This window comes from Squalius cephalus (genome assembly GCF_949319135.1).
Source record: "Squalius cephalus genome assembly, chromosome: 19".
In the NCBI taxonomy this organism is placed as follows: domain Eukaryota; kingdom Metazoa; phylum Chordata; class Actinopteri; order Cypriniformes; family Leuciscidae; genus Squalius; species Squalius cephalus.
In genome coordinates, this window is record NC_137140.1 from 26,001,287 (window position 1) to 26,020,962 (window position 19,676).

The window sequence follows — 19,676 nt, forward strand, 5'->3', positions numbered from 1 at the left end:
GCCTGTCATAAATTAAGCCTAAATACAACACATCTGCTTTCACCACAGAGCCGTGCACACGAGCAGAGGTAGACATTCCTCTCATATCCGAAATGAAGCTAAATAAAAGATAAAGAGAGCATGTGCACACCTGCAACAGCGTGCCAGAACAAGACCACTTTAACTCACTGAATCATTCAAAAAAAGGCTGAACTAAAAAGAAACAATAAAAACAAAGAGATTTTCTGACTGTGAAAAACAGTCCCGTGTCATCTTTCTCTTTTTAAAGCCATAATGGAGACAGACAACTTGGCTCTGACTGCACTTATTGTAGAGAAACATCAAAAAACAAAGACGCAAATAAACAGTAAAAATATGTTTGCAAAGAAACTGCTGAGAGGAGCGAAATCAAATAAATTGGAAGTTTGTTTCACAAAAGGCAAGCTGAAGCACATCTGAAAACAATCTGAAGAGAGAGAGAGAGAGAAAACTAGAGGACAATGCAAAAACGACTCCAAAATCAAGAATCAACTTCCTAAAAAAAAACCTAAAAAAAACCCTATTGCTCTCTTAGCGAGGGCTATGGAAGCACGTGTGATTTCGGCCAGCTTAAGTGCTCCCTAGAAGGGCGTTTTAGGGGCCAACGCACACATACACACACAGAACCACCAAAAGAGGGAAGGTGTTCAACTTTAACTGTCACTGCACATTCAGCCATAACAATAAATTTTTCTTGGGTAATGTCAGTTTCACCCCTCCCCAATTCTTTGCCTCCTCCTCCTTTCTCACTTACTTCAACACAGCTCACAGGACATACACACACACACAGAACTTCTGAATCTCACCACATCGTGAAGCCAAAACAGTCTGGCCATAAAGCATTCAGCGTTTGCATCTGAAGCACGGGGGAGATTTCGTCCAACCTAAACAAAGGATTAGTGAAGGAACGTGCAGGACTTTAGGTGATTTCAATAGACCCCGACCACCACTACCTTCACACGCTCAGGGGGCAAAATTCCACACAATGGAATCACAGAGCATGAATTTTTCTAACCGCACATTGGACGTAAAATACTATTCATTTTCACTTCAATTAAATGATGCCATGTATATATCAGGGAGTGTGGTGAGCGAGAAGCTTACTAAAACAACCAGACTGCATCCAAAAAAAGCTCCTCATTCTACAGGCCACCCCGAGGGACGGAGTCTAAATCATTTCAACTTCCTCTTAAAAGTTCACTTAAAACTTCCTGGAAGCACAACAAGCATGCTTAAATGAAAATAAAGAGAGTTAATTGGTAAAAACAACAGTAATTATAAAAAAAAAAGTATGCTACAAGTCTACAAGTATGCTTTTAGTAAACTGGGATTGTGTCTAAGAATAATGCTTTAAAAAGTAAACAGATTATGTAAACAGAATAATGATTTAGTAAGCACATTTATTATTCTATATTTTAAGTAATGCAAAAATACAAAAAGTGACCGATATTATATTATTTTGCATTTATATAATTTATTATTTTTTTGCAGCCGATATCGACTAAGCTACCGATTTCTTGTCATCATGATCGGCCGATACCGATCCCGATCATGCAAGCTTTATAGTAGTGATGTATAAATATAAGAGTAAGCTCTCTGTTGACTGTCAACTGTTAACCCCTTTGATTTCAGGAGGCATATTTAAAAACTTATAACTCTGATTCACATTTTTAAGAAAATTGATTTTGATAAAGTTTGGAGGTTCTTATGTTACAACACTGCTGAGAAAACCCCAGAAAAAGTTAAGCAATTTTTGGATTTATATTGTTATTATTCATGCTTCACATGATGACTATTAGAAAATATATTTGACAGGTCATAAATTCATTTAAAAAAAAAAGTTTGGGCTTGTTCACAATTATGTCAACAGCATCTGGGCCAAATTTTATGTTGATATCTCAAAGCAAAAATAAAAGTTATGGAATTTGGAACCATGGTAGCCTCCAGTGTTTTACTGAACATAAGGACTACTTAAATGTTAAACGATATTTATAATTACAAAGAATAAGTAACAAGTAATAAGATCCTGGTTGATGAGTAATGATCTTCCAAAGCTATTTCTTCTGTGCGCTCCTATTTTATGGCACTCTGCAAATCAAGACCTGTCAATCTGAGTGATCGATTCAATCCAAGAGCGATCCAACTGTAAAACATTGTCCGATTGGTGGTAAACATCATCTCTACCCACCATGCCAAGATCAAGTTTCCATTAGTTGAACTTTCAAATGACATTGAAAAACACAGTGTCATGATCCCGACATGATCGGATCCCGATTCCCGAAAGTCCTATAGCTTTAGCCAAGCAGCATGTCATGTCACTCCATGAGGATTTTCGTAAGATACGCATCATGTTATGTTGTGTGGGGGCTCGTTTGAATCAAGACAACCTGCTCTAAATAATGATGTTCGATTTACTAATGTTTCACAAAGTTACAAAGAAAAATGTGCACAAATGCCTAATCTGTATACTGTTTACATGCACGTCAAGGCAACTTTTTATGGTTTTACGTCATCAAATTGCGATCAGTCCATGAGATTGGTCAAATTTAGTGGCTACCGATCAAGTGATAGAATATGATTATCGGCCGATACCGATCTACAGCCGATCGATCAGAGCTACCCTAATATGGTTTAGCGCATTAAAAACAAAAATAACGCAATTGACGCAGCACCTTTTTTTGCCTTGTTTTAATGATTTCCTGTTGTGGCTACTATTGAAAAGGCCGAAAATATGCCGTTCCGCCCCTCCGTGTTCGGCGATCAGGTTTCATTCTCGCGCAGCTTGTTTAGTAACTTCACGAGCGGGTCTTTTCCGCTCCGTGTGTGCGCCGCGCTCTCCGTTCCGTGTGTGTGTGTGTGTGTGTGTCGGCGCGCTGCGCTCTCTGCTCAATGTTCCGCTCCGTGTTTGTATCGATCACGCACTGGAAAAGCAAAGTCCGCTCAAATAACGTGAAATTTCTCAGTTGTAGACTTCTGTTTTCTGAGCTGGTAAAGCCATGCTGGGTAACAATGGTAAAATTACCTGCTCTGATCACATGCTCTGGTAATAATAGCTTTGTATGACTATACTTAATTTTGATAATTAGTCAAAATTAAATCCGTTAAATCTGAGTATGTTGCATAGAACTGAATGAAGAAGAATATATTGATATATTGATGTTTAATATTTTAATATAGGGCTATTTTCTGTCAATTTGTGTGGACATTTTTCTTTTTTTCCCCTTTTTTGTGTGTTTAATTTAATTAGTGATTCTACGTTTAAATATTGATGATTACAAGTTTGGGGGAAATGCGATTAATCACAGCAAATTGTGCGATTAATTAGTTAATTGTTTTTAATCGATTCCCAGCCCTAATATACATATATCTATATATATATATACACATATATATATATATATATGCATGTATGTATGTATGCATATATATATATATATATATATATATATATATATATATATATATACACACACATAGATACAGCATCAACAAGAATATAATTAGATTGAATTATAATTAGATAATTAGAAATAATAAATATAAATATATATAAATATATATATATAAATATATATATATATATATATAATTTATTTTGCACCCTCGATTTTTTTGCACCCTCAGATTCCAGATTTTCAAATAGTTGTATCTCGGCCAAATATCGTCCTATCCTAACAACCCATTCATAAATGGAAAGCTTATTTATTCAGCTTTCATGTGATGTATAAGTCTCAATTTAAAGAAATTGACCCATGTGCCTGGTTTTGTGGTCCAGGGTCACATACGATAAAATAATAGCTTTTATCCAATAGGAATTGAACAGATCATGAAAAGTTCTTCATATAAAACAGGTTGTCGGAGGGCAGGGGTCAAAAAGTTTTCTTAAAAATAAAAATGTTCCTTAAAAACAACATGCATTTTATCCTTTAAAAAGTTTGCTTCGTCTTTATCTCTTCCCCCTCCTCTTCCCCTATCTCTTATTCTCAATTCTGATCTACTTTCCCAAGCTACTCTATAACAGGCCTGTGAAAGGAGGTCACATATCAACTTACCAAGCGTCCCTCTCTGACCATATGACCCCTTCGGCAGCCCACGAGGCCCCATGTCATTCCATCACACTCTCTCTCGCTCGCAGTCCCCCACATTCACGTCTTCCAAACCACCATCTAAAAGCTGCCCCCCACCCCTCGTCTGCCCATATCCCGACACTAATTGGTAAATCTGTTGAACCATAGCACGCCCAACAATGAGACACCTGGAGTTCTGTCAAAACAAGTTTCCCTGTGAAACAGCCTCAAGTGCTAATACAGTACGAGTCCTAGCTAACTCCGTCTTACTCAATGCCGTGCACGAATATAATGCGTGTGTGGGGTGGGGGAGGTGTTATAGAAAGTTGTAGTGAAGTTCAGTGTGAAGGGGAAGTGTTAATGGCACTATTAAAGTTTAGATTCTCAGGAGTTTGGGAAGGAGGAGCACGATGCTGTCTGGCTCCACTGGAAGCCCACAGGAAGTCCTTGTGGAAGTTTTGGCCCCGACAAAAATCTCAAACATTCTTGCAGTTCTTGTTGGACACCCTCCCCGCCCACAATCCCTTCTGCACTCTCTCTATTTTAGACAGAATAGAGGAGTGCTCTACGTAAACTCAGAGTGCTAACATGGCAACATGCTGTGGTTTGTGTGAAATCATGTGCAATAAGCTTGAAAAACTAACCCCGATTTAACTGAGAACATGGAACCTGCTGCACATTTGCTTGTCAGTTAGCTGAAACATACACGGAGGCATTAGGGTGACATATGGACAAATTAAAACAAGCGTTCTATCCGTCTGTCTTTCACAAACACATTTGAAACAAGAGATACACTACTCAAGGAACTCTTGGTGAACCCTGTCTAACAAGTTCTGACAGAAACTCTTTATGAACACAAAAAAGTTTCTGGCCCTGCAATTAGTGTCAGATAATAAAACATAAGAAGATTCATTGTTTAATTTTTTTTTCATAAACTGCCACAACTTCTTAAAGGAATAGTTCACTTAAAAATGAAAATTCTGTCATAATTTACTCACACTCAAGTTATTTTAAACCTGTCTGAATTTCTTTCATTTGCTGAACACAAACGATGATATTTGAAGAATGTTGAACCAATCAGTTGATGGAGCCCATTGACTTCCATAGTATTTTTTTTCCTACTATGGAAGTCAATGGGGTCCATCAACTGTCTCAAAATATCTTCATTTGTGTTTTGAAGATGAACAAAAGTCTAATGGGTTTGGAACACAATGAAGGTGAGTAAGTGATGACAATTTTACATTTTGGGAGAACTAACCCTTTAAGAAAAATAAAAGTATAAAAATATGAGAATTTAAGAATTTTTCAAGAATTGCACTTATTTCATCCTAAATACTAAGTATAAGAGGGACAGTTTTCTCTAGATGTAAACCTTGTTCTGCAAAACTTTTGCGATATTTGCTTTTGCTGCTACTAATATTAGCGTTAGGATTTGCTGCTGGACTCCAATTTAAATCTCACAAGACTTCACAAAATGAGGGTTACCATCTCGACGTGACCTACATGACCCTGAGGGGCAGACAAAAATAAGACAAGCATATCCCACAATGCCACAGCTTTCTTCATAGACCTAAACACAAGGCGATGAGCTAAACAAGCTCGCACCGCTGTTGAGATTTGGCAGACCAAGGCTACCCATCGTGCCCCCCCCTTCAAATTCCACACACTGTTTGTGTCCGTCAAGGAGGGCCGAGGCGCAATTGAGACACTCAGCGGCAGTGGCCCCATGTTGCGTCACTCCGCGCCACATCAAAAACTGAAGAGCAGTGCCAGACTTTCTCTCTGCGCCTCATGTCGACGGACAAGAAGACAATTAGAAGAGGGTCTCGTCTCATCCAAACATCCTTAACCTTGACCCACGCAAACTGAGTCATGCACACATTTACACACTCATGGGTGCGCGTGTGCAAGCAAAAACACAAACCACTCCACCTCCTAACTTCTCGCTGGCAAACGTTCAACCCCAGATGCTACAAATGAAAAGCATCCTCTTCATGCCAGCTGCTTCAGAGAAAAGGAAAAGAAATCAGAGAGAAATAATCGCCACCATTCCGGAAGATGCAGGAAAATAATTAAGGCTGAGACGGGGCCTGCAAGCAGACAAAGATGAAGCTCAAGAGGCATTTCGGGCTGCCAGGAATCCAGAAATGCTGAATTTTACATTGCTGGAGTGGCACTGATGCTTTCCTGTTAAACGCAAATACTGTATATCGTAACAGGGATCCTGCTAGAGACAAAAATCATCATGTCAATGGACAGCAACAGTTTACAATTACCACACAAACTGAGCCAAGTCTGCTCATGAGGATGTGTGTTTGTGTGTGTGTGTGTGTGTGTGTATGTACAAATGCAAAGCAGATTCAACCCCATTTTATAGAAAAAAAAGAGCAAGAACACAGCAACAAACAATATCAAATACAGCAGAATATTACACTGTTATCAAAAACAAAATAGTTATTGAAATCTCCAATTGTAATGATTTTGATATTCTCATTTCATAATTTTATTTTTTACTTACCCTGTTGGAAAACCCAGCTTAAGCAAGAAAACATGGTTACTGGTTTCTAGCTGGTCAAAGCTGCTCCAAGCAGGTCATTAGCTAGTTACCAGCCCACGATGTTCCAAAAAACAGCTCGACCACCTTTAGCTGGTTTGTCGTGGATTAATGATGGTCTACCAGCTCAGACTAGATAATGACCAGCGTGGACCAGGAAATAACCATTAAGGCAAGCAGGAAAATCAGTTACCATGCAACTGAAGCTGCATTTTCCAGCAGGTAATTCATTTAAACAATCAATAAGCCAGATGCAAGAAACTTGGAATTCAGGATTCTCACCAACTGTAATTGGTGAACACTCAGATCAGTCTGTCCGGGGAATTCCCAGCAGAAGGGCCCCTGAAAGGCAAAGACGCACGGCCCGTGTCACAAATTGAGAACATGGTACACTCATCACTCATCCAGGGCATGAAGGCAAAAGGCATGACTTTTAAAACCACAAAAAAAATGTCTAGCTGTGTGCCACCCCTCTCCTTCCCTGTCTGTTTCCTCTCTGACTTGCGGTGTCAGGCCGCTGCCAGATACAAGCCCCGCATACAACATACAACACACGCAGAATACGTGAGTGCATGTTTGTTTACTGTGATATTGTTAGCATGTTGGCAGTGTGTCTACAACTTAAAAAAAAAAAAGAACTGATGTGGCTTTAAGCACCATATTCCTGTTGCACAATGTCATTCGAGAAAAAGCGAGACAAGCGATGGTATAAATACTTCACAGAGGAAAAATATATTGGTCAGATGTTGCTGTTTTATAGCTCAAGAGACTTAGGGCCAGATTGACTAAACAGGGCAAATTAGCGTAAGAGCGCAAACCCCCAAAAAGCGCAGATGGGAGTGGAAAGTTCTGACCGTGATCTACTGACGACGAGTAAATTAAAAAACACAGACGCAGGCGCATCATTTCCATAATGACAACGCAATCTACCAAGATAAATAATGGCCATCAAAGTGACAAGGGCAAACCTTAGTAAATCACCTTGCATAATTAATTTAAATACTCTCCCTCCAATAAATTTTGCGTCTGAAAGGGAAACTCCTACAAATGCATGTGCAATAAGATCAGCCGCAAAAAAAACCTGTCCACACCTTTTCAGTGCTATTTTTTTTACCGCATGTCTTCAGTAAACCCTGACAGTAGTTTTTAACGCCAAAAGAGGGTTTGCGCTGGCCCTAAATGGCATGTTTGTTTTAAATACACTTCCATTCAAAAGTATTGGGTCTGTAAGACATCTTCAATGTTTTGAAAGAAGTCTCTTATGCTCACCAAAGTAGCATTTATTTGATCAAAAATACAGTAAAAAGTAATATTGTGAAATATTATGATAATTTAAAATGTCATTTATTCCTGTGATGGCAAAGCTGAATTTTCAGCAGCCATTATTTTACTCTCCAGTGCCACTAGAGGTGAATCTTCACTTGACTCACGATTCAATTTGTCTACAATTCAGAGGGAAAGGATACGATCATAAAAACGATTCTCAATGCATCACGATGAATCTTTTTATCCAATTATTTTATGAATACTAAATATTATATTAATATACTTTTTGTTATTTTCCCTTTGTTATTACAAATAAGTTATTCAAGCAAGAGCAGGGAGTTATTCCCACTTTTCTTTTGTTGTTTGATTAACATTAATGACACAGACACAAGCTAGTTTATTATATTAAGACCTAATGCACAGATCTAATATAATTGTTACATATCAGATTCCCCCCAACTGTTTACATTCACTTAAAGGTGGGGTAAGTGATATTTGAAAAATTTTGTTTGAATACAACAACAAACGTGTAGCCAATCAGCATTAGGGGGCGTATGACGGTGGATGAGAGGGAACGAGCAAGAGGGAGATTTGAAGAAAGACTGTAGAAAGAGAGATGGCTGAGAGACATTACAAGAGAGAGAAATAAGAATATCATAAGAATATCATAAGCTCTTAAGAATATCAGAGGAAAAAGTAGGGTTATGATCAGGAAAGAGCTTTAGGATTAAACGTTAATATTAGTAAAGCTTTTCGGCGCTGCAGAGAGCTAAGCGGGAAGGGCTGAAAACAGACTAGGAGGTTGCATTTATTCCGATCCACACGTGAGTAACACTGGGTTTGAGTGTCATTGTTTATCTGGAGCTGCTGTTGGCAACTAACAATGAATTCTTGTTTGCATTTACTGTTGTGTACTGTGTTCATTTTTTGTTGTTTGTTTTATTTTTCATGAAGCATTATTTTGTTGCGCTTCTGCCACGATAAATAGACATCCACTCTTTACAAATGATCGACATCCAAACGATTATATTCCACTGCTCAAAATGTCACGTTCCTTCAAAAATCATTCTAATATGCTGATTTGGTGCTTAAGAAACAGGGATTTTCAGGTTTTTTTTATGAATAATATAGTAAAAAAAAAAAAAAAAAAAGCATTTATTTTGAAATAGAAATATTTTGTAGCATTATAAATGTCCCTTTTAATCAATTGAATGCATCCTTGCTGAATGAAATTATAAAAAATAAAAATTCTAATTAATCTTACTGACCCCAAACTTTTGAACGGTAATGTATTTTAAATGTTCCTACAATACCTGAAGAGAACTTTTTATGGGTGTACAATATGATATATCAGTTATTGGCCAATATTATATATCTTTTAATTTATTGTTCTTGGTCAATTTGGATATTTAAAAAAATATTGTTTAAGAGATATTAAAGAGATGACATATTTTGCCCTGCAAATGGACATGCTAATAGGAACACACAAGAGTTGTGAGTGTCCTGGAGGTTAAGGTTACAAAACAATACAAAAGTTTCAAAGGCTGATGACCTTGACACCAGGTCCCTTGTAAAAGAGTTTGTTAACATTCCCTGAGTTTAAGTAGAGGAAATGCTCCAGGGAGGCCTTTCATACACTACATAAGATCATGTGCTGAGATGTTCTCCAAGCTTTGGCCAAAGGTCTCAGACCAGAGACATCTCCTGGTTTCACAAGGTCCTGTCAAAAGCGACAACAACAGGCCGGGGTTACATCACTACGCACCAAGCAGCACTAAAAAAAGATGGGAAAGAAAAGGCGGAGGCTCTAGAACCAAGAAAAGTGAGAAATAGTAGAAAGGGAAGGAGAGAAGAAAAAGACAGTTGGTTCAGTGTCTTGTGGCTGTGACACTGGGGTCCTCATTAACAGCGAGGGGGCTGAGGTTTCCCAGCATGCCTCTGGCCCTCCCAGCCATTGTCAAGCCAGTCCAGGTGCACCACCATTCAGTCCGAAAAAAGGAAGCAAATTGCCCGGCAAAAACGACAGACCCCGTGCTAGCTTGAGGCGCTACTCCTACTCAGCTGGAGTCTGGGAAAATGTCCTGCATACTGTATGCGTGTTATTCATTTAGTTTACTCTGACTTTATTTTTAACATTGATTTCAATACACTTTAAGTGCAGTTTGAACTTCAGCTACTAAACAGACGTGTTTTGACAGCAAGCATGCCCTCATCGTACAGCGGTTCAGGCGGGAGGTCCCGCTCTGTCAAAACGCAACACATTCCATCACTTCCTAAATACTAATTACCATGCAGGAACAGACCAGGCCTCCTCCAGCTATTCTTCCAAGCTCCACCCCTCCTATTCTTCCCCCTTTCCCTGCGTTCTAACTGTTCCCGCGTTTTCCTGCCGTTGGTTCACTTGCACACAGTGTTGCACGCATACACACACTGCTGTGGGGCCTCGTGGGGAAATAGTTAACACTCCAGCCGTCCCCTGCTGCCTGTGAAAGCCCAGAAAACAATGGAGACATTGTCCAGTCTCAACAAGACTTGGAGCAAGAGGACTGTGTGTGTGTGAGTGTGTGTGTATTAGACAATGTGTAATATGCCTGCATGAGGTTGTGTGTGTGAGTGTATCCTCAGCATTATTTTAGAGAGTAGCATTAAAATATGAACTTAAAATGCCTCTCAATGGTTGTTAGCCAGCAAACTTTTATTTCATTTATTTTATTTGAATCTGATAAAATGGGTTAGATAAAATAATGTACAACACACATACACACACAATCCAGTAACAACATGGCATATTGTTATAACACTAATAATACAATATAATATAATGTAATATAATATAATATAATATAATATAATATAAAAATGTACCGTAATAACCACTGCAATTAGTTGCCACTTAGTTTTCAGTCTGTGAAATAATCAGTACTTATTAATTTGGGAAAAACTAAAATTCTGATCACAAAGTTTACACACATTTTCACTTTTTTATTGTTTTTTTGTACAACCACATGTCATTCAAATGGTTATTTCCTGAGCAAGTATACAGTTCTTGGCCATAACAAAAAACTGGAAAGGACCAGACTTTATGCTGTGAGTCAAACATCTGGCTATACCAGTCTGATATATGGTATCTATCTACACCAAGTAACACTACATGGGGAAACACTACAGAACACCATCGGACAGCTGTGCATACAAGTCGAGAAAGAGAAAGAGAACAGGAAACTGATCCCGGAACGAATGGCCAATGTGTCACAGATGTGGGGAAATCTCCTTTCGCCTCGTTGTTTCCAACTGCTTCCCACTGGAATTACAATCGCATGATCTCCGCTCATACCGTCCTTGAGTTCAGGCTCGGTCTGATGCCAAATACACACCACATGTGTTTTGCAGTCTACCTGTCTGAATTGTCATGTCTATATTACAGTCTATATAAAGAAAGGGGCTTTACAAATCACATTAAAATCTAGTGTAGATGGCAGTGGGACAAATGACTTGTGGTACTTTTCAGTGATGGGTTCTTTATGAGTTGTGAACAGGTAGTAAATGTGTGGGACTAAGAGGCTTTGAAAAGCCTGCGGGGCTCTTGAGTACTTCAACCATCCTGGCACTGCCTTCTATGGGCGTGGACAGAAACGAGAGGGTCACTTCCTGTGCTCTATTCATAGATCAGCGTGGAGTAGCACCTCTATGGCCACATGCGACACATAAAAGGTTGATGGATTATGCGTGAACTGTTTCTATGGATACAGTCACACACAGTTAGTGTTTGGGATTGACGATAGTACTTACTAACTAGTGTATGGATGCCTATTTTCACCTCAGAGTAAATAATACAAGTAAAAACAAGCTTTCTCTCATAACTTTGACTTTATATCTCTCGATTGCATCTATCTCACAATTATGATTTATATTTTTATAATATATTTTTGATTTAATATTTAAAAGGCAGAAACAAGCATTCATACAGGTGTGACTCAATCGCTGTTGCTCATTAGAGGAGCGCCTTTAATTCTGTCTATATAAACAAATAATCAACATCAAGTCATTTTTCTATTCTCATGATAGCCAGAACAATTTTAAATCGTCATTTCGGTTATAAAATGCAGTTTATAACAGAACGGTGTATGAAAATAACCGTATTTAGCACTCAAAAGCCAGACTGAGAACTGTATTCTGCTGCTGTGTGAACACAACTTATGAAGTATTTGCCTCATGCTTGCTACTTCTCTCTCTTTTGCCCATATATATGCACTTTTTAGACATACGCGTTGTCTCTCTCTATCTGTGTCTCGTTCTTTGCTCTCACTTCATCTACCTCATTGCCACACTGCCCTTTAACGGCATCGTCTCCTCTCTCCCGCTGTCCACCTGTGCTTTTGTATCTCTCTCATTGGTGATTGTTGGGTCACTTGAACTTCGGCTTATGTTCCTTATCTCACACCCATCGGCGCTCTCTTATCAGTCCACAGCAGACAGGCGTCTTCAGAGCCATGGGTCAAAGTGGGCAGGTGTTCTTCCAATTTGACAGGGAAGAGAAACTACTGTTTACGGTACAATTTATTGATAAGGCCTTCACGTACAGCAGCATATAGTCCATCTTGAGAGAAAAAAAATACAGCATTCCACAGTTATCTCTCCCTGACAATACCAACTGTCTCCAGATAGATTCACGGCATGATGCAAACCAAGGAAACATCAAATCAAACACACGTCAGCACAAGAGAAACAGCATGAATGGGAGATCGAGAAGGAAAGAAAAAAGATGGAAGTGTGAAGAAACAATGCAAAATACAGCGTTTAATTTGAACTTAATAGGTCAGGTCTTGATCAAACAAACTGCATATTGTACGAATGAACGCATAAATAAATGACTGCAAATGCTAAATAGCTAAACATGCCATACAGAGAAAAATATCCTAATCTCTCATTGCAGGTCTTTAGGGCTGTTTTAAAAGGCAATAGAAAAAACTGCTCTATGCTGATAAGCATTTACAGCCCCATGAGTCAGAGGGATAAAACTCAAGTGCAGTATTTACCTGAGCCTGTTCTTAACTACCTCCCACACCTTTAATGATTCAGAGAGGGAGGACAATCATTTTTCTTTTCCTCTTTTATAAACTGCACATGGGGTGGCTACCCCACATTTAAATGCAAAAATAGTTTACTACCTGTTCAGTAGAAGTATTAGACAGTTGGTCTTTTAAAGACTTTTAAGGCTTTTAAAAAAAGTTAAAGTAGCATACAGCATATACACTACCATTCGAAAGCTTTGTCTGCACAGGAATAAATTACATTTTTATTTTGTTATTTAAAATTTTAATAATAGTTCACAATATTACTGTATTTACTGTATTTTTTATTAAATAAATGTAGCCTTGGTGATCAAAAGAGACTTCTTTAAAAAAACGTTAAACTCTTACCGACCCCAAACTTCTGAACGGTAGTCTATATAAAATCGCATTAGATAAGAAGGGAAAAAATGCATGAAACACCCTTTAAATAGTCAATAGTTTAGTTAATGTCACAGCCAACCATGATTTTCTACTTTCGGTTCAGAAGAGAAAGATTGCATGTTTTAAATGCGTATTTTTGCTAAAAAGTCATTTAGTCAACTTTTAGGAGTGCAATCTCACATGCATGGCCTCAAAAAGACAATAGAGACAGACTAAAAATCAGCTGGAAATGTATAAATCACATTATATATCACATTACCATGGTAAACATAAACAAACAAACAACCCACACCTATTTGAAGTAAGAACAAATAGATAAAAATCTGTATAGTATGTCCAAAACAGAATTTGTTTATCTCTCTGCAAAGTACTGTATTGAATTCAATGGAGAGTTTTACTGGATTCCTAAACATGACCTTGGAGGCACTCTGTTGCTTCCTGTAACTATGGAAACACAGTGAGGCCCCCAAACTCCTGAACCACAAAGAAAAGGCCAAAATCAAATTTGGTCTATTGTCCAAGGAAGGGAATCAATAAAGTGACGTTTTAACACTGTATCATTACTTCAGCCCAGCAGCGAGGCTAACCTTGAATCCCTTATCGCCTATAGATTTTAAAGGAATGATAAATTTAGAGTTAAGCACATGGATAACAGCACCCACAGATCCAGCGCAATGCAAAATAAACATAACATCTCTACTTCAGACACTCGTTCCCTGAACCAAACTTAGCATGGGCATTAATTATCTGTCTCCAGCGTAAAAAGACGGTCTTGCCCTCTGCCACTTTGCGGCATCCAAACGGAGAAAAAAGCCTCTGTTGAGCTACAATGATATCTCACCCATTTGATTCCAAGGAGCCATATTACAAAACAAGCACCCATTTGACACATAATATTGCAACACAATCTGGTCTTCTATTTCTTATAGGTCACTAGAAATCCAAATGACAGCTGTAGATAAGGAGAGGAGTGTAAGGTCCCAAAGGACCAAACAATACAGGATACAGAAAGTACTTTTGTTTTCATGGACTGTGCTATAGAATAAAGAGCTTTGTAAATGCTGTGACTCATGGGTGTTACTTACAACGATGTGTGCTGGAGAAGGTGACCTGGCATCTTTAAGTGCTTGTCTACTCTGAAGACTTCCTGCTTGAACATCTAGCAGGGGCCATTTCATCTGTAGATACTGGATGGCAGAAAGGAAAAAAATGGAGAAAAACAAAAGAAAAACATGTTAACAATGCAGAAAACAAAGGGACAAAGGGAAACACAACATAAGAGCTAAAATATCTTTAAATAATGACTGTGACATAGAAAGTAAAAGTAAACAAAAAAAGAAATTATGTCAAAAAGATCCAAGGTCAAATGATGCATGAGGTGGAACTTGAAAATTGAAACTAATAGTTTTAAGATTAACAATTCACACTTTCAGTTTTTGGTATTGACAACTGCATTTACTTACAGGTGTGACTCTAGAAATGTCCCGTTCACACAGTAGCATCTTGAATATATAACTGTGCTGTCTTACCAGTAACCATATTGACAGTGGCCAAAGTAATATCTAAGATGGTGATGTCCATAAAACTGAAAAGTCTAATCACTTTTATCACGTCAAGAGTCAAATCGAACCGGCAAATCAAATCTTACAAACAGCAGTGTTTATATCTGGGTAGAGAGCGGAACATTTGAGTCGCACACACACACGTAGCACACAAACCTGGTGGAGAACAGTCTGTAAGTTACCGAACACCCGCAACACACACACCCCATTTCCACCAAAAAAGAACTAGTGCTGGTTCAAAGTTGGTTCAACTTGAGAACCTTCTCAGAACCTGTTTGTTTTTCCACTGACTAGAGAGCCCAGCAAACGACGTCGTTACGTCACTGTGTATGTTGCCATACGTCTTAGCTTTCCCAGAAACGCTTGCGCCAACAATTACAATGGCGGACTACATCGTCTTTCTGCAAATGTTTCTCCTGGCTTTGCGATCCTATATTGGAGTCAGAAGACGTTTAGAAACACATTTGTGCTGCTCGTCTGGATTACTATAGACGGAGATTACGTTCGAGAAGAAGTTCGACAAAAACCCCGCCCCCAGCCCCCGACGTAAGCATGACGTGGTAAAAGAACGGTTCTAGTCCAGCAAAGAGTTGGTGCCGCTTTGGAACCAATTTTCCTGGCCAAGAACCGGTTCTTTGGCTGTCGAAACAAAAATAACTGGTTTGCGAGTAGGCACCGGCTCCGAACCGGCACCAGCACTGCCTTGGTGGAAAAGGGGTAACAGACACGTCGTGCAGTGCAGTGCAGAGCAGCTCTCTTGCACTGTATGACATGACAGACAACTAGTTGTCCAGTCCGGTTCTGTTCACAGATGCGTGAACAGTTCTGTTTGCGGTTGTGAGTCCTGAAAATTTACGGGTGTGAGTTCGGTTGTAGAATGCGATTGTCACTCTAATAAATAACTGAACTGTGTGTGAACGTAACCGTATTAAGTACAGGACGGATAATCGTATTCTGCTGCTATGACAGCACATTTGAAACCACACACTCAAATGCTTTCAGGTGAATATGTTTGTTCTTCTTTCTTTATTAATCATGCCCAAATATTTTATTGGCCTCTGGAATTCCAGGTGGACTTCAGCATTTTTCCCAATTCACATAATAAGGGTGTGGCATTGAGTCATTGCCGCGACTTCCCATGAATGATTGACCAGGACTTTATCACAGTTGTACACACGCAAACAGCCCTTTCATGACCCCTTACATCCCTCTTAAAGCCAGCAGATGGAAATAATCACCATAATCACCATAAAGAGCTCTGTGACATTTAAATACTTCAACTATAAACCCAATATTTTTGAGAGCTCAATATATATCAAATTACATTTTCAACATTTATACACAGAACTGATAGGTAAAAGTCTGAGATTTCAATCCAGTTCACTCAGAAGTCAGCATTTCATTTTTCTTCTGCCTTTAATATCTCCATTCTCACACCCAGTCCTGAACTCTGACATGGAGTCTTGCTGATGGACAAAGTTTCTGGGGTGATATGTCTATTCTCACCCATGGACTGCAGTATCTGCTTAGCAGACCAGGCCCTCTATGCCTGAATGACTTCTTCCTCTCATTTTGAGATCACATGCTGGGACCCATTACAAACCTGCTGTTACTGTCCCAAAACTGGTTTGCTTTAGTCCATTAGACCACAGCAAGTGAACTTGACCCCTGAACTTTTAACCTGTTTCCACAGAGGCTTAGAGAGAGCCAGCTGATTGTGAACATGTGACCTAGACTAGGGCAGGACTAGATGGTTTTATGGTTACAGTTATGAGTGGCATCATCAGGAGAAGTGTGATGGTCCAGTGTGGACTTTCCATTCACTGAATTACGCAGGTCAGGGGTTAACTGGGCCCTAATTGCTGTTATTATGAGAAACCTGAACAGCAGCATACACCTTTGGAAACCACTGCTTTGTTCACTGACCTAATAAATTCAAATAAGCATTCAAACCATCTATGTAGCTAAATAGGGGAGTTGAGTGGATTTGCATGTGGGCTTGGCCGATGTCAAAACATTTAAGAAAGGAAGCAAGGAAGGAAGCAAGGATGGAAAGAAAGAAGCAAGGAAGGTAGGAAGATAAGAAAAACAGCAGCTGGGGCTAAATTTCTTAAAATTGGGGGCAATTTTGGATGCAGTCTTAGCCCATAACATGAAAAATGAATTTAAAGTAGACTCCACATAAAAAATAGTGGTCTTTTTTAAGCCTAATGCATGCTGTGCTATACTTCATCAGATCCCCAAAGGAAACTTCTGACAAGTCAGTCGGCCTTGTAACTTGGCCTCCGATGCAGTCAGGACATGAACCACTGGGCTCTGATTCAAATGAAAAAAACTTGGCCCAAGAGATTCACAAAATCAGAATCAAATTCATCCCAGTGTCTGACCAGGCCAGGCCAATCAGGGTCAATCGTTCGGCTCCTACTCTCTGTCCTCCTCCATCCAATCAAACAGATTCACGCCTTCCCTTCCTTCAGCCTTTCACTTGAGTTTGTTTGACCTTGCCAGGCCTCCTTTAAGATTTCACTCATCTGAGGACATTCCAAGCTCCACTTTTCCAAAGACAGAAAAAGAGCAAAGGAAACATGTCTAATTCTGTGGCTCACCATTTCAGCAAGTACCCTTGAAGTGAAACTGTAGTTGTAAACTGTATGCGGCTTCAAAAACTGCACTGCTCAGTGGTAATTAATGGTGGATTCACAGCAGGGTGCAGTCCTGTGGTCCAGTCTGGAGGGACTTTTGGACTAACAGACCCACCTCCGACTAGCTGATCAATTGCTGGAATACTAAAGAGTACTGTTGATGGGTGCGATGCCAAATTAAAAAAAAAAAATCTATTGAAATTAGCTTGTTTAATGCAAAGATGTGGAATGTTGTGGAAACATACATAAGTAAGTTTTACTTAGAAAAATGTATGGATGTGTGACCAGGTGCCAGGTGATGTTCTGTGCTCCGGCACTGTGCCAATTAGTTTGGATGGGGTGAAAGGTGACACCTTGGCCAGTGTGGGTGCTGAAAGCTGAGTGCACATACTCTGACAGGCGTATCCACTGTAGACCTTTCCCTTGGCCTAATCCCTCCTGCAGGTTTTACAAGCATGCCAAGGAAAGCTGAGCTTAGACCAGTGCCAAAGTCTCAGCAGTGTTCCCTCACAGCCCAAGCCCCTCCACCACCCCTGGCCCGCTAATAGATGCACCACTTGGGTTTGAGAAGGCCATGACCTCTGACCTCCCCATGCCTCTTCTCCACCTTCTAAAAACTCTCCAGCTAGGAGCCCCTTCCACGTAACTCAAGTGCTATCCTGATGTGACAAATTGCTCTGAACCCCCCCCCCCCAGCCTTCAGACATACCAAAAGTGCTCACTCTGTCCTGGGGCCCCAACAGCAGGGGCTCCCCTTCACCTCCCCCACCCTTCAGCAAACCCTCAAGACCTGCCTCGCCTTCTCCTGCCTTGCTTCAGCGCAGCTACAATAGGAATGAATGACTCAATTGTCTCTGATGAAGTGAAAGACAAGGGAGCCTTCTAAATCTTCCTAAAGGGATGAACTTTCTCTCTGTCCCTCAATTGCCTAGAGACTTATGGGAGAAAGAGAGAGAGAGGAGTCAGAATGACAGAGAGAGAAAACACTAGAGACCACAAGTTGCTTAATCAGGTTTTCTGGCTAAATCTTTTTATCTAAACTGAATCTGAATTTTGCAACCTGACCTATGCAGAAAAACTTTATTATTCCTGGAAAAATATTTTTAAACCAGACATCTACTTTACATTGTAGATTATGGAAGCATTTGTAACAGTAAGTAAACTAGAGCAATAACAACTAAATGTCATAACCAAATTGAAACTATGTAAATGACATGTTCGATTTGTTTTTGGATTAAGAGCATAGGCTTTTCCACAATCAGACAAATCAGATGCTTACTTTGCCAGAGAGGATCGGGAATGTGGATATATTTTCAGCTGTCTAGCATGGGATGAACCAATGCATCAGAAAACATTCCAGCCACATAAACAATGTGCATAAGGAAATCTGAAGACAGAAGGCTGGAATTGGAGTCCAGCAAGCACTTGATGGGCCAGGTTCCCACTAAAGATGCTCAACCATTATGTTTAAGAGGATTTCACAAGTGCTTGTTACTAGGTTTAGATAGAGAAAAACAAGTTTGCATACTGTGATATCACTCCCATTGAACAAGCAACAATAAAAAGCCCATTGTTTTTGTTCACAGGTGCTGAGGAAAAGGCATGCATGGATACATACAGACCCGCACTTAATACACTCACTCTCTCAAGAGGAGATTTTTTGTGTGGAAAGGACATAATAATGACCCAGACAGGCTCTTTGAAATTCACTGATCCAAAGAGAAGGGATCTGCCCATCTGTGAGACTCCCATCTCTAGAGAGGTAGAGAGAACGTGAAAAGAGAGAGAAAGCATGCGTTTGGGTGTGTGTGTGTGTGTGTGTCTGACTGTCTTCGTATGTTTACTCGAAACATTCAAATAGCCTTCATTTTGGATGGATGGAAGCATGCTGGAAATGGGGGCTAGGGGTGGAGGGATAGAAGAGGAGGAGGAGTAGCTCAACACTAGATGAAACTGAAAGTTAGTCTACACGAAGGCTCTTCACACTTGCTTAGTTCTTCTAATACACATTTTATGAGTAAATAAAGAAAAAAAGAGAACAGAACACCCCACTAGCTAAGATTGCCTGAGGCGTTCTGCAACCAGGAAAATAAAGCAGGAATGTGGGCAGGCCT

General features: G+C 39.6%; 1 protein-coding gene across 11 annotated transcripts in view; it reads right to left on the reverse strand.

Annotated features, from left to right (window-relative positions):
• Positions 1-19,676, reverse strand: part of tcf7l2 (transcription factor 7 like 2) — an 85,799-nt gene that overhangs the window by 41,859 nt on the left and 24,264 nt on the right. For 5 of the 11 annotated variants that reach the window (XM_079852101.1, XM_079852099.1, XM_079852102.1 and 2 more), the window contains exons 4-5: positions 14,444-14,545; positions 6,922-6,981 (exon numbers count right to left, since the gene is read on the reverse strand). The exons of 1 other annotated variant lie outside the window; for it this stretch is intronic. In XM_079852101.1, the coding sequence (XP_079708227.1) occupies positions 6,922-6,981; positions 14,444-14,545 (162 nt within the window). The remainder of the gene's footprint in view (positions 1-6,921; positions 6,982-14,443; positions 14,546-19,676) is intronic. 5 more of the 11 variants (XM_079852106.1, XM_079852107.1, XM_079852105.1 and 2 more) reach the window with 1 other exon arrangement.